Source organism: Jaculus jaculus, chromosome 18 (genome assembly GCF_020740685.1).
Source record: "Jaculus jaculus isolate mJacJac1 chromosome 18, mJacJac1.mat.Y.cur, whole genome shotgun sequence".
NCBI lineage: Eukaryota > Metazoa > Chordata > Mammalia > Rodentia > Dipodidae > Jaculus > Jaculus jaculus.
Window position 1 is genome coordinate 10,258,690 of NC_059119.1, and position 14,839 is coordinate 10,273,528.

The following is a 14,839-nucleotide window of genomic DNA, read 5'->3' on the forward strand; positions in this document are numbered from 1 at the left end:
CAAACATGGTGGACGAGACAAAGCCCTCGGCGGCCGGACCACGTGTCTCCGCGCTGGGGGAGGGCGGGCCTTTGTGTGTGGGCTGCACTCGTTCCGGAGCCCCGGAGAGCGTTGACACGAGCGCGAGTCCACGGCTCCTCCCCAGAACGCGCAGGCAGGGCTGCCCCTTCGCACCGTGCCCTGCCCGCGAGCTCCTAGAGGCCGAGCACACAACGGAGCACGGACGCCGCGGGCCTTCCTGCTAAATCCCAGCTACCTCCCATCCCCGCGCAACTAGAGGGGCTGGCAGTGCGCATGTGCGTTCCGTGCCGCTCTCGTATCGCGAGAACAGGCCGCGAGCGGGCCTTGTGTGCGTGCGCGTATGTGCGTGTGGGGAGCCCTGGCTCCGCCCCTTCCCTGGCCACGCCCCTCGCGCGCTCTTTCCCCCCCGCCCCCACAAGCCAGTCGCTGTGCTGCGCAGCTTCCTGGGCGGTTGTCGCGGACGGAGACGGTTGCGGGGGGAGGAAGCATAATAAAACCGTTGTTGCGGGTGGAGAGCGAGCGAGAGGGAGAACGAGCGAGCGCGCGCTGCCCGGGACGAACGGCTCGTCCCCCCGTTGTGCGCGGCCGCACCCCCCTCCCCGCCGCGAGTTTCGCGAGTCGGCGCCGCTGTCGGCCGACAGGGTATCTGAAGTGGAAGGGGGTAGGTCGGGCCGGCCGTGACGGCGAGCGGAGTCGGGGAGAAGGACGAAGGAGACCGGGAAGGAGAGGCGGGAATCGGCGGGGCGGGGAGGAGCGGGACGTGTGGAGGTCGCCGCTCGGGGCCCGCGGCGGAGGCGGCGGTGATGGAGGAGGGCGTGTGGGAGGACGACGCTTCCCGCCGTCGCCCCTCTTCCCCGCCGCCCGGCCTCCGCCATTTTGGGCACGGTGGCGCGGGCACGTCGCCTTCCCGCCTTTCCCCGCGCCGGCTTACTTTATTCACTTAAAAGACAAGAAAACCTTTTAAATTTTCCCGAAAGCCGGCGGCTGGGTGTGTTGGTGGGTGGAGGAGGGCTCGGCTGGAAGGGACGAGGCGGGGAGGACCCGGGCTGGCCCCGTTGGAAATGGCGCCCGGCCTCCTCCTCCTCTCGCTCTCTCGGTCACCCCGGGCCCGCGAGCGCCGCTCGGGCGCCGACCCGGACGGACAGACGGGCCGGAGCTGTGCCGGGGGGTGGTGGGGGGGGCGGCGAAAACCGCAGGCGAACAAGGCCCTCCCGCTGCCCCGGGCTCCGGGGACAAAGGCGGGCCGACGAGGTCCTTTGTAGGCCGGGAGCGGACGGCGCGGCGCGGCGGGGCAGCTTAGCGGGGGAGCCGGCCCGGGACGCCGCGCTCGGAGCGCCCGGAACGAGCACGCGCGGACGGCGGAGTCCGAGGGAAGTCCTCCGTGTGTGGTTGTGGCTTGAGACGTTTGTGAAGAGCTCGTGAGTGATCTTCGGGAGGAGGAGGCTCGGCTGACTTCACAAATAGGAAACGGGATGAAATGGGCATGTTTCAAATAGGTCATGGGGAGGGGGCGGTGAGCTGGGATCTGCCGCTTTAAACTTATTATTTTTTTGCACGGGGTAGGTGGTTTGGTAACGGTTTTGTGGTTTGGCCTACACGGGTTAGAATTTTAAGTAGGGGGGAAAAAACTAACATTTCTCTCTCCTCCCCTCCCCTTGGAATCAAATACATAAGGATGCAGTTATTTTCTGTTGGTTCTTAAGTGTGTTCGCCCTTCAGAAGAGTCTGGAAATAAGCCTCTTAGACAAAGCGCAACCCTAATCCCGGAGGAGGGGGGTGTTTTGAAGCACTGTGCCAGTGATTTTTTTTTTTTAAAACATTGAAAAAAAACCGAGATGCCTGGTCCTGACAATGAGTTTCCAATAGTACGGGTAACTACTTGAGAAGGCCGTACGTACTTTTCAAGCTTTAAAAACGACTTGAAAAAATGGCCGGTAGTCGTTGCGCACGCCTAACCCAGTACTCCAGAGGCAGAGGTAGGAAGGAAGATCGTTGTGAGTTCGAGGCCAGCCTGCAGAGTGAGTTCCAGATTAGTCTGGGCTAGAGTGAGACCCTACCTGGGGGGGTGGGGGGATGACATTAAGACACTGTTCCCTAATGCTTTTGTCAGACTGCCCAGGAGTGGTGCTGGCCTGCGTGTAATCCCAGCACTTGATAGGCTTGGGGCAGGAGTTGTTGTGAGTGCCTGGCCAGTCGAGACTTTGTCTTTTAAAAAAGAAAAAATGGACCTTAAAACTAGGTTTTTAGTGGGCTTTGGAAACACAGATGACCCAGACATTACTATAAATCAGTAGGTGATATAGTTCCTCCAATTCCCAGTTGGATTAGACTTCAAACCTTTTTGTTCTCTGTAAATGCTTTGGTACTATCTTTGGCTGGCCTGGTTGTGTAGGGGATTACAGGCCAAATCACCATGTCCGTTTTACAGACCATCAACTTCTGTTTTTTTGTTGTTTTGTTTTATTGGTTATTCGAGGTAGGGCCTCATAACCCAGGACGACCTGGAATTCACTATGTGGTCTCAGGGTGGCCTCGAACTCACAGTGAGCCTCTGTCTCCTCTTGAGTGCTGGGATTAAAGGCTTGGGCCACAACGCCCTCCTGGCTTTTGTTTTTCTTTTTTGAGACAGGTTATCACAGCCCAGGCTGCCTTGGAACTCATGGTGTATATAGACCCTGTCAGCATCAAACTTGCTGGCCTTCCCAGTCATGAAATTGTAGGCATGCGCCTTCAACTTAAAATGTGTATTTCTGTGGGGTTTAGTATATTAACAGAGCTTTTATAGTCTACCACTAAGAGTTAATTTTCAAACATTTTAAGTCATTCCATAAAAGACATAGCTACTAGCACTCATTTAACTTTTTTTTTGTTTTTCGAGGTAAACTTTCACTCTAGCTCAGGCTGACCTGGAATTCACTATGTAGTTTCAGGGTGGCCTTGAACTCATGGTGATCATCCTACCTCAGCCTCCCGAGTGCTGGGATGAAAGGCAACATTTTTGCATGCTTTATTCTTTGAAGCCACAGCAGCTACAAATCACACTAGAGGTTTATATTCTGGACATTTGCATAATGGAATGCAATAATGTGATTCTTTTGTGACTGAACTTCCTGTGTGGTTTAGGAAACTGTTGCTTTTTTTTTTTTTTGAGATAGGTAGCCCAGGCTAACCTGGAATTCACTTGTAATCCAAATGAGTCTCAAACACATGACCTATCTTCTACCTCAGTTTCCTGTGTGCTGAAATCAAAGCCACCACACTGGGCTGGGAAACATTTAAACTGTTACAAAATTTATGAAAATTAACCTCATTTTTCAACTGCTGGTTTTGTCTTGGTTTTTCCAGGTAGGGTCTCAGGGTGGCCTTGAACTGAGTAACGATCCTTCTGCCTCTGCCTTCCAAGTGCTGGGATAAAAAGACATGCGTCACCACGCCTAGCTTCTTTTATGATTTTGTGGTTGATTTTTTCTTGTTGGGGGGGGGGCTTTTGTTTTAAGAAAGAATGGTCACTCCAGTAGCTCCAGCCACTGCAAACGAACTCCAGATGCATGGGCCACCTTGTACATTTGGCTTACGTGGGTCCTGGGGAATTGAAACTGGGTCCTTTGGCTTTACAGGCAAACTTATTGACCGCTAAATACATCTCTCTGGCCCCTCCTCGTTCTTAATGAGGGGTCAGGCAGATAGAGGAGAAAAAATGGATGCACCAGGACCTTTGGTTTGCAGGCATGTGCCTTAACTCCTCAGCATCTCTTCAGCTCCTTGTTTTTGGAATTTATGATGTAGTCTTGGGGTGACCTCTGCCTCCCAAGTGTTGGGATTAAAGGCATGTGCCACCATGCCTGGCTCTTTTTGGTTTTAAACTTGTAAAATTTATGAAAGTTAACTTCATATTTCAATTAGTGGTATTTGTTTCTTTTTGGGGTTTGCTGGTAGAGTCTCATCTAGCCCAAGCAGGCCTTGGACTCTCAGTGATCCTCCTATTTCTGCCTCCCTACTGCTGGGATCAAAGACCACCACCACGACTGGCCTATTAGTATTTTAAAAATTAATTTGAGAAAGGGGTGGGGGGGGGAGAATGAATGAATATGAATGGATGCACCAGGGCCTCTAGCCACTGCAGACTAGATGAATGCACCATCTAGTGCACCTGGATTATGTGGGTCCTGGGGAATTGAATCTGGTTCCTTAACTGTTAAGCCATCTGTCCAGCCCCTTATTAGTATTTTTTGTATGTTTGGTTTTTTCGAGGTAGGGTCTCATTCTGGCCAGGCTGACCTAAAACTCACTGTGTAGTCTCAGGGTGGCCTTGAACTCCGGGTGATCCTCCTACCTCTGCCTCCCAAGTGCTGGGATTAAAGACATGTGCCATCATGCCTGGTTTATTAGTATTTTTAATTGGTACTGACACCTGGAAGTATTTTGAGACAGTGTCATATTGTGTTAGCCAGGCTGGCCTGGAACTCCTGCATTCGGTCTATTCTCCATAGTATTCACTCTAGTTGAATCTACAAGCAGAGACTGCATCTTGCTAACACTTGTGTTAATTTACTATTTTTGAAAATATTTTTATTTACTTGAGAGAAGGAAACAGAAGAGATAATGGGCATGACAGGGCCTCCTCCCATTGCAAATGAATTCCAGATACAGACACATGGGCCACTTTGTGTATCTGGCTTTACGTGTATACTAGGGAATTGAACTCAGGTTGTCAGGCTTTGCAAGCAGGTGCTTTTAACTGCTAAATCATCTCCAACATTATTATTTTTGATATTGAGACGATGTCTCCAGGTGGGCTGGATACAGCTTCCGGGAATTGCAGGACTGAAAACACTTGGAGTTCTTTAAATAGTGGAAATAGTGATTAGTTACATTGTTTCCAGAAGAAGAGGGGTTTGAGATGGATTATCCTGGATAATTAACTAACTCTTAAGGTGGCTTCTGGAAGGTTACACCAGATTGCTTTTAGACTTAGGAGTAGAATTTAATACCTGAGTTTTGAAGGAATATTAGAGCAAGATGTCTTGGTTTTTCAAGGCAAGGTCTCACTCTAGCCCAGGCTGCAAGATGTCTTTTTAATTGTCTTCATAGATGTGGGATGGAAAGTTACCTTACAAAATAGTATTTTATAGTCCAAATCTGGCTAAATGTAAAGTGTTAATTTACAGTAAAGAGGAGTGGGGACAGGGGATATTCGCTGCTGAAATTCTAATCTATGTTAAATTAAAGTCTTCATGTTGGGGGTGGTTGTCCTGTAATAGTTAAGTGTGGTGGCTCATGCCAAAAGCCCAGCTGGGCTGAGGTATTAGAAGGTTAAGGCCAGCCTTGGCAACAGAGTTGAGTTCAAGGCCAGCCTGGACTAGAGGGAGGTCTTGAGGGTAGGGCTGGCCTAGGAGTCCAGAAGTGCTCCAAGATTGCTCTGAAAAAAAAAAGCTTGAAGCTTTTGGTGTTTTTTTTTTTTTAAATTCATTCTTTTAGTTAGTTATTTGAGAGAGGAGAGAGAATGGACACACCAGGACCTCCAACCACTGTACACAAACTCCAGATGCATGCACCACCTTGTGCATTTGGCTTACATGGGTCCTGGGGAATCCAACCTCTGTCTTTTTGACTTTGCAGGCAAGCACCATAATGGCTAAGCCATCCCTTCAGCCCGGTTGTTTCTTTTTTTCTTCAGTGTGTTATACTACCTCAAGTTGGCTTTGAATTTAGCAAAGTCATGCCTTTGCCTCCTAAGTACTACTTATTACACTTACCTGGGAAGCAATTTTTTTTTTTCTTCCGAAGTAGGGTGGGTCTCACATTAGCCCAGGCTGACCTGGAACTCGGTCTGTAGTCCTAGGTTGACTTCAAATTTACACTAGTCTTCCTATCTCTGCCTCCTGAGAGCTGGGATTAAAGGTATGTGCCACCATACCTGGTTTAGAAGCATATTTTAAAATGTTTAATTTGGGCTGGAGAGATGGCTTAGTCGTTAAACGCTTGCCTGTGAAGCCTAAGGACCCCGGTTCGAGGCTCCATGCCCCAGGACCCACGTTAGCCTAGTGCACCATTCTCTCTCTCTCTCTGCCTTTCTCTCTCCGTCTGTCACTCTCAAATAAAATAAACAAAAATTTAAAAAAATTTAAAATGTTTAATTTGCATTCAGAGGGAAAGAGCGAATGGGTTTGTGAGGGCCTCGTGCCCCAGCAACAAAGAAAAGAAAATCCCAGGGAGAGGGGCTGGACATAGCCATATCTCTAGCCAGTGTCCAAGGTGAGAGACACAGATAGTAGTGTATGGGCTCACCAGGGCTTCCTGTTGCTTCAAACAAACTCCAGATGCATGTAACACTTTGCATCTGGCCTTTTACATGGGCGCTGGGGAATGAAATCTGGGGGGTCAAGTTTTGCCAACAAACGCCTTTGACCCTGGGCCCAAGAACTAATGGCTACTGGACAAAAACACTGCCACTGAGATAGATTGCCAGTCCCCCCCCCCCCTTTTTTAAAGGAATCAAGTGAAAAAATTTGCTTCCTTTACAGGGGGAGGAGGTGGTGAGGGAAAGGTTTGGATATCCAGGTGAGTAGGATTTCTATAGCTGCATAGTGAAATATGTAAGTAAGGTCTGGTAAGTTTCTGCAGCTGAAGGACTTCTGCATTAACCTCTTGAAAATACTTTTTTTTTCCTTTTCTTTTCTTTTTTTTTTTTTTTTGAGGTAGGGTTTCACGCCAGCACAGGCCAACCTAGAATGCACTATGTAATCTCAGGGTAGCCTTGAACTCCTAAGATACTCCTACCTTTGCCTTCTGGCTAGCTTTTTTGTTGTTGTTTTTTAAGTGGCTACCCCTGGGGAAGAGAACTGGCTTGGTTGGCCTATTATTATTTTTTGGAGGGAAATGAGACTTTTCACTATACTTGGTGAATGTGACTATATTACCTTCTTGAAAAATTGGTTTAGCCAGGTGTGGTGGTGCACCCCTTTACCAATGAGGAGGCAGAGGTAGGAAGATGCTGTGAGTTCGAGGCCACTCTGAGACCACATTGTGAATTCCAGGTCAGCCTGGGCTAGAGTGAGGTCCTACCTTCGAAAAACAACACAAAATTAAGTCTCAACAAATAAACAACAAAGAGAGATAAAGGAGTAAGCATATTGGTTATATATATCTTCAGTGATTTCCCAAAGGGGTGGCTTCAAAAACTTGAAAGGCTGAGGTAGGAGGATCACTGAATTCCAGGTTAGCCTGGGCTAGAGTGAAACCCTACCTGGAAAGAAATTAATTGGGGTAAAAGGCTACTCAAAAGTGTGTTAAATTGGGCTTGGTGTGGTACATGCTGGAAACCTACAGGGAGACTGTCTCAAAAAAAAAAAAAAGTGAATGAATGCCTTCCAATAGTTTTCTGGTTTTTTGAGGTAGGTCTCACTCTAGGCCAAGGTAACCCACAATTCACTTTTAAACAGTTCAAAGCTTGGCGCAATGTATATGATCCATAATCCCAGCACAAAATGAGTGGAATAAGAGCCAGGCATAGAGACTGAGTTCAAGGTCAGTGTGGGCTAGAGTGAGATCCTGGAAAAAAGTGGGATGAGGAAAGCGATAGAGCAGGCATTAAGGGAACACGGGAAATAATTCAAAGGATTCTGGTATGTTTTCAAATTAGGCAGTGTGTGATGGATGTTCTAAGAAGTTCTGTGTTTGGGGGGGTTGGTTTTGCTGCATTTCCCTACCTAGCTGCTTTAATAAATTCCCATGCTTCTTGTGACACTTCTGAGAGGTGCTTCTTCAATGCCTCCTGAGATGTTTGTTTTGATTGACTCCTTTATGTGCTTGTTTATTTTTTATAGCATTTAGAGCAAACGGTATTGAGATGGATTGGGTTATGAAACATAATGGTCCAAATGACGCTAGTGATGGCACGGTACGACTTCGTGGACTGCCATTTGGTTGCAGCAAAGAGGAAATAGTTCAGTTCTTTCAAGGTACCTCTAGTATTAGTCAAAGTTTAGTAGTATTTTGATATTTTTATTATTAATCAGTTTTTGATTTGGGAACTTTAAATTTTGTGATAATGTTGGTTATAGTAAATTATGAAATGTGCTCCACTTGTTATCCAATGTAGAAATGTGTAGACTATGTAAAACTTAATTGATGTGCAGTACAGTTAATTGAGAATAATTGTGTGTGATGAAGTAAGCAATGAGTTAGTTTTTGGAGCACAGTTAATTTTGATTTGTAGCTTTTTTCATGTAACATAGGTGGGCTTATAAATTGTAATCTTAAAAAATTATGTAATCCATTGATAATTGAAAAATATTGATTTGTATTATGGGGTGATGGGAAACTAAGCATTTTTTGTTTTGTTTTGTTTAGACTTGTTTTAAATATTTGATTCAGATGGGAATGTTTCAGCCTTTAACACTGTTCCCCTTGATGGGGTTATTTGTCCTTGGGTTAAAGGGTTGGAAATCGTGCCAAATGGGATAACATTGACGATGGACTACCAGGGGAGAAGCACAGGGGAGGCCTTCGTGCAGTTTGCTTCAAAGGAGATAGCAGAAAATGCTCTGGGGAAACACAAGGAAAGAATAGGGCACAGGTGGGGATGGAGAGTTTGGGATGGTGTTAAATTTTTATTTTTGGGGGTTGTGGGTCACTATTGCTTAAATGGGGGGGTAACCATAACCTTTTTCTGGGGTAGTTTTTAAAGAATTGATAATTATCTAAATTTAACTTGGAAACTACAGATTTGGGTGGGGAGTTAATGCTAATAGTTTAAATTAAAATTAGATTGTTTCCATTTTTCTGTAGGGTATTGTTGATAAATTGCTTTTGTATAATCATCTATTTTCCTTAAACACTTATCATGTACTAAAGGAAACAAACTAAAAATATATTCATATTTTATTAAATTGACTCATTTGTCTATGTAAAACTTAAATATTTTAAGTTTATAGGTATAAAATGTTACCTTATAGTGTAAAATTTAGGCAATTTAAATTGGGTTGTGTATCTAGATAATAGAAAAACTTGTTGCATTTTGCCCAGTATCTAATATACTCTAATGCATTCATGCTGAAACCTGTACTTTAAAACATTCTTAAATAGGTATATTGAGATCTTCAGGAGTAGCAGGAGTGAAATCAAAGGATTTTACGATCCACCAAGAAGATTGCTGGGACAGCGACCGGGACCCTATGATAGACCAATAGGAGGAAGAGGGGGTTATTATGGAGCTGGGCGTGGAAGTATGTATGACAGAATGCGACGAGGAGGTGATGGATATGATGGTGGTATGTGTATCTAATGAACAAAGGTTCTGTTGTCATTTTCTTGGTGTTCCTGACACTTTGTCAAGAAATACAGAAATGGCAGTAATTTCAGTACCTACTAGGTTTTAAAACCTGTTCATGACAATACGAGTTCCCACCTATGGAACTTGAGATGCACATATTCTCACCTAGAAAACTTAAACCAAAATAAAAATAAAGATATTTGGTGTGTTCTGGGCATAAAGATGAGATTGTTTTAAATGTCCTGTCTGAATTTATCCTTTTGCTTTCAAGTTTTAAATTTCCATCAAGTATTAACTGATTTGTTTATATATGCACTAAGTTTGGGATTGCAAATGCATAATGATGAAGCTAAAATAGATTATAAAATTTATCTCCCAGAATGGTATTCATGAATTTCTCTCTTTAAATTTACACAGGCTATGGTGGTTTTGATGACTATGGAGGCTATAATAATTATGGTTATGGAAATGATGGCTTTGATGACAGAATGAGAGATGGAAGAGGTAAACCGAACACATTAATTATGAAGTCACTTAGTATTTCACTAGAGCCAAATTTAGTATGTAGAAGTTCAGTGGTAATCAGGTGACTTAACAGGCAGACATATTTCAGTGCATACCTCTTCAAGAGTTTATACCTTGTAATGAACACTTGTCTATGTTAATCCATAATGGTTTATAATCCTGGCAAATTTTATTTTCTAGGTATGGGAGGGCATGGCTATGGTGGAGCTGGTGATGCAAGTTCAGGTTTTCATGGTGGTCATTTCGTACATATGAGAGGATTACCCTTTCGTGCAACTGAAAATGACATTGCTAATGTGAGTAATTGTAGTTTTATACTTGGTATTTCAGTTAATTCTTGTCTGTCTTTCTTGAGACAGGGTAACACAGCTGACCTAGAATTGAATTCTCCTGCCTGACTTTCTGAGTGCTGAGATTACAGTCATGCCCCACCATGCTTTGCTGCTGCTTTTTATTTATGATGTGTCAGAATCCAGGCTTGGGGTCACTTGGTGGTAGATATTTGCCTAGTTATGCATAAGGCCCTGTGTTCCACTCCTACTACCACACATGTAAGAAGTTGTGTGTGTGTGTCTTACAATTATAGTTTACATATACATTTTTAAATTTTTCATTTAAGAGAGAGAAGGCAGAAAAAGAGATAGTGGGTACGCCAGGGCCTCTAGCCACTGCAAGGGAACTCCATATGTATGCACCACCTTATGCATCTGACTTACATGGGTCCTGGGGAATCAGACCTGGATCCTTTGGCTTCACAAGCATCTTAACTGTTGAGCCATCTCTCCAGCCCTAGTTGATAAATTTTTACCTAGTGTGTGCTGACCTACACAGGAATTCAAGCAGGTAAAAAGCAGTACTCCTAAAAATGCAGTTAAAAACAGGAAAAAACCCAAAGAATGACAGTGATTGGAAGATTCCTTTGTTTTATCAGATTTGAAAGTATGTAGTGAGTTTTATGGAATGGATGCTGCTGAAAATTGTGGGGATTGGTTTGGTTGTACATTGGTTGGATATAGAACATAATGCATACAGAGCAAATGCCCTACCATGAAGCCATATTCCCAGCCCCACAGTTTTTTTTTTAATTTATTTATTTATATGAGAGCAATAGATAGAGGCAGAGAGAGAATGGGCACGCCAGGACCTCCAGCCACTGCAAACAAATTACAAACACATGAGCCCCCTTGTGCATCTGGTTAATGTAGGTCCATTGAGCCTCGAACTGGGGTTCTTAGGCTTCACAGGCAAGCACTTAACCACTAAGCCATCTCTCCAGCCCCAGTATCCATTTTTTAAATCACTATCCCTGTGTGGATGTGGGTATGCAGATGGAGGTCAGGGAACAGTCTTGGGTGTTGGTGCCTATCTTTCCACCTTGTTTGAGGCAAAATCACTGCTGTGTATACCAGGCTAGCTGGCTAAAAACTCCCTAGAATTCTGCGTTGGGAGTGAAAGGGGCCATTGCATCTGACTTCGTGTGACTTGTGGATGTGAACACAAGTACTCAACACAGCGAGCACTTTATACCCGCTGATTTATCACCCTAGCCCTTTATTTTAAGTATAATGTCACCTTGCTGGCTTGGAATTCACTATGTAGTCTTAAAATGTGTGCACCACTATGTCCAGCCAACTTGCTTATTTATCTTTCTAATATATATATTTTCAAATATCTTATTTGTTTGAAAGAGGGGGGAAGAGTCAGAGAGAATTTGCTTGCCAGGGCCTCTAGCCACTATAAACGAACTCCAGGTACATGCACCCCCTTGTGCCATCTGGTTTACGTGGATCCTGGGGAATCGAACCTGGGTCCTTAGGCTTCAGAGGCAAACTGCCTTAATTGCTAAGCCATTTCCCCAGCCCAACTTTCTTATTTTAAAGGGAGTGCTGGGATTAAAGGTGTGTGCCACCTTCCTTTGAATTTAAAAAAAAAAAAAAAAACATTTATTTTTGTTTTTTTGAGGTAGGATCTCACTAAAGCCCAGGCTAACCTGGAATTCAGTGTAGTCTCAGGCTGGCCTTGGACTCAGAGATCCTCCTACCTCTCCCTCCCAAGTGCTGTGATAAAAGGTGTGCACCACCCCGCTCGGCTTTATTAGACACACAGAAAATGGGTGTGCCAGGGCCTCTAGGCACTGCTAACAAACTCAAGAGCCATGCAGCCCAATGTGCATCAGACTTATGTGGGACTTGGAGAGTTGAACCTGGGTTTTTAGGCTTCGCAGGCAAGAGCCTTACCGCTAGGCCAAGTCTCCAGCCCCTGGCTTTTTTTTTTTTTTTAATTTGAAAGCAGAGAGACAGAAATAGCGTGCCAGGATCTTTAGTGGCTGCAAACGAACTCCGGATGCATGTGCCACTTTGCATCTGGCTTTATGTGGGTATTGGAAAATTGAACAACAGTTGTTTGTTAAATGAAACTGTGCACTAACTTTGAACAGCAATTATTTTATTTAGTTCTTCTCACCACTAAATCCAATACGAGTTCATATTGATATTGGAGCTGATGGCAGAGCCACGGGAGAAGCGGATGTGGAGTTTGTGACACATGAAGATGCAGTAGCTGCCATGTCTAAGGATAAAAATAACATGCGTAAGTAGTGTCCTCAGCATCCGCTTAGTGTGTAAGATAAATTTCTTATAGTCTCTAGGTAGCTTTTGGCATAATCACCGGAGCTCAAAACCATTTGACTTGTAAATAATTTTTAGGCTTCAGTAGTTACCTATGAATTGATAAGGTTACTTTAATACTAGCTAATTGATCTTTAACTGATTTTTTTAGCCCCTTTCTGCATTAGTCTCACCTTTTTTTTAACTTTGGAATTTTTTATTTTATTTTATTTTTAAAGAACATCGGTATATTGAACTCTTCTTAAATTCTACACCTGGAGGTGGCTCTGGAATGGGAGGTTCTGGAATGGGAGGCTATGGCAGAGAAGGAATGGGTATGTAAAGCTTGTGGTTTATTTTTGCATGTATATGCACACAGACATGTTTGGGGGTGGGGATTTTGATCATGCTTCTGTATCGAGCTTCTATGGTTGGCTTGGAAATTGAACCAGGCTGGCTTTGTAACAAGTACCATCTTTACAGACCCTTGTTTTAATTTTGAGATGGAATCTCCCTATATAAAGTTTTTTAAAGAGGCAATTAACTATGTGACAGTCTCACAAAGGTGTCTTCTTTTCCCTGTGAAGATAACCAGGGAGGATACGGATCTGTTGGAAGAATGGGAATGGGGAACAACTACAGTGGAGGATATGGTACTCCTGATGGCCTGGGTGGTTATGGTAAGTAGTTAGCTCTTTCTGTATTGATTTGTGTTAGTAATCCTCATTAAATGCTTAGCCTGTTCTTGGTTATCCCCCTCCACACACACACACTGGTTTTTCAAGGCAGGATCTCTCTGTATAGCTCAGGCTGACCTAGAATTCACTATAGTGTCAAGATGGCCTCAAACTCCTATCTCTGCCTCCCACATGCTGGGATTAAAGGTGTGTGCCACCATGCCCGGCTTGGATATCTCGTTTTTGGTTTTCTGAGGTAGGGTCTCACTCTAGCTTAGGCAGACCTGGAATTCACTCTGTAGTTTCAGGGTGGCCTCAAATTCACTGTGATCCTCCTACTTCTGCCTTCCAAGTGCTGGGCTTAAAGGCTTGCACTACCACGCCTAGCTCGGATATCTCTTAGAATGCATTTATTTTTTTCTTAGGTCGTGGCGGTGGAGGTGGTGGAGGTTACTATGGGCAGGGTGGCGTGAGCGGAGGTGGATGGCGTGGGATGTACTGAAGACAGCCACCAACACATGATTCCTGATAACAGCGTCTGGTCTGAGGCTTTCTACAGACTTAATCTCTTTTGTATTTTAAGAACTTTATAATGACTGAAGGAATGTGTTTTCAATATATTATTTGGTAAAGCAACAGATTGTGATGGGAAAATCTGTTTTCTGTAGGTTTTATTTGTTGCATACTTTGACTTAAAAATAAATTTTTATATTCAAACCACTGATGTTGATACTTTTTATATATAGTTACTCCTAAAAATGTGCTGCCTTCATAAGATTTGGGTTGATGTACTTTACTGTTCATTCTAGAAAAAAGTAGTCTAGTATAACGTTAGAGAGCGGTGTTTCTCTTCTGCATAAACTGCCAAGACATGGAAGAGAGCTAGGGCAGTTAGTGTGTATCTTTCTTCTCCTGAACTACACTGTAAATATAAAGCTGAGACATGAGTTCAGGTGGCTTCAGGAATATACATACATGTAGCTACTTCTGTATTCTTTTTCTAATATTTTCAGTCATAGCTCTGAATGACCTAAGGGGTATCTGGACTTCTAGATTTTCACAATTGTGTTATGAATTACGAACTTAGGTGGGTGGAGTATTGGGAAGTTCAAGTTTAACTCTAGATTTAAAAATGAAATCCTCTCGGCACCTGATCAAGGAACCCAGAAAGTTTCTAAAGATGTCTTAACATTCTCTGTGACGACATGAGAATTCTGCACAAGTACATAGGTTTTTACTGTGGAAGGTATAATTTTCACAATTGTATTTTCAGTTTCTATCCCAGGAGACCATGTGGTTTTAAACTGTATAAATGACTACATTGAAGAAAATTATAAAAACCTGTGTCATAGGTCAAAACCTGCATCTGCTATTAGCTTTTGAATATTTAGTAAAAATATGACATGTAGCAAGGAAAAGGTGCTTTATTTAATTTTATTACTTTTGATCAATGATTTTTCCAAATTGGCTAATGGATCAAAAAAACCTGTCAATGTGAATTCAGTTATTGAACTTGTTATCTTGTTTTGCTAGAAATGTTATTCGTGTAATAAATGTCAGTGTGGGAGATAACGGTTTGTTGTCCGAGAATGCTTTGTGTCAGTTACCGACTGGTAAGTCAGATTGGGAGAACACAATGTATGATGTGTGGACTGAAGAAATTTTAGGTAAAATGACTCCAATGGAGTGGTTTTGTTAAAAGTTCATCACCTTATGTGTTTGTGTACTGGAGATTG

The 14,839-nt window shown here is 43.8% G+C and overlaps 1 protein-coding gene across 4 annotated transcripts; it reads left to right on the top strand.

Moving 5' to 3' along the window:
• The first annotated feature begins 466 nt into the window (after positions 1-466).
• On the top strand, positions 467-14,675 carry Hnrnph3 (heterogeneous nuclear ribonucleoprotein H3). 4 transcript variants are annotated; one of them, XM_045137672.1, is made up of 10 exons: positions 467-663; positions 7,848-7,982; positions 8,461-8,599; positions 9,109-9,293; positions 9,713-9,799; positions 10,001-10,116; positions 12,274-12,409; positions 12,666-12,761; positions 13,014-13,106; positions 13,529-14,675. In XM_045137672.1, the coding sequence occupies exons 2-10, from the start codon at positions 7,871-7,873 to the stop codon at positions 13,603-13,605; spliced, it is 1,041 nt and encodes a 346-aa protein (XP_044993607.1). In that variant the 5' UTR covers positions 467-663; positions 7,848-7,870; the 3' UTR covers positions 13,606-14,675. The 4 variants fall into 4 exon arrangements, with proteins under 4 accessions (XP_044993607.1, XP_004657935.1, XP_004657936.1 ...); XM_004657878.3 differs by having other exon boundaries at positions 468-682; XM_004657879.2 differs by having other exon boundaries at positions 472-682; positions 9,109-9,248.
• Positions 14,676-14,839: the final 164 nt, after the last annotated feature.

Excerpts from the sequence above, each read along its gene's own strand:
- Hnrnph3 (XM_045137672.1), top strand. The coding sequence starts at position 7,871 with ATGGATTGGGTTATGAAACATAATGGTCCAAATGACGCTAGTGATGGC. Across the intron at positions 12,410-12,665 it reads TAAGGATAAAAATAACATGC|AACATCGGTATATTGAACTC; the intron begins GTAAGTAGTGTC and ends TTATTTTTAAAG. Across the intron at positions 13,107-13,528 it reads TGATGGCCTGGGTGGTTATG|GTCGTGGCGGTGGAGGTGGT; the intron begins GTAAGTAGTTAG and ends TTTTTTTCTTAG.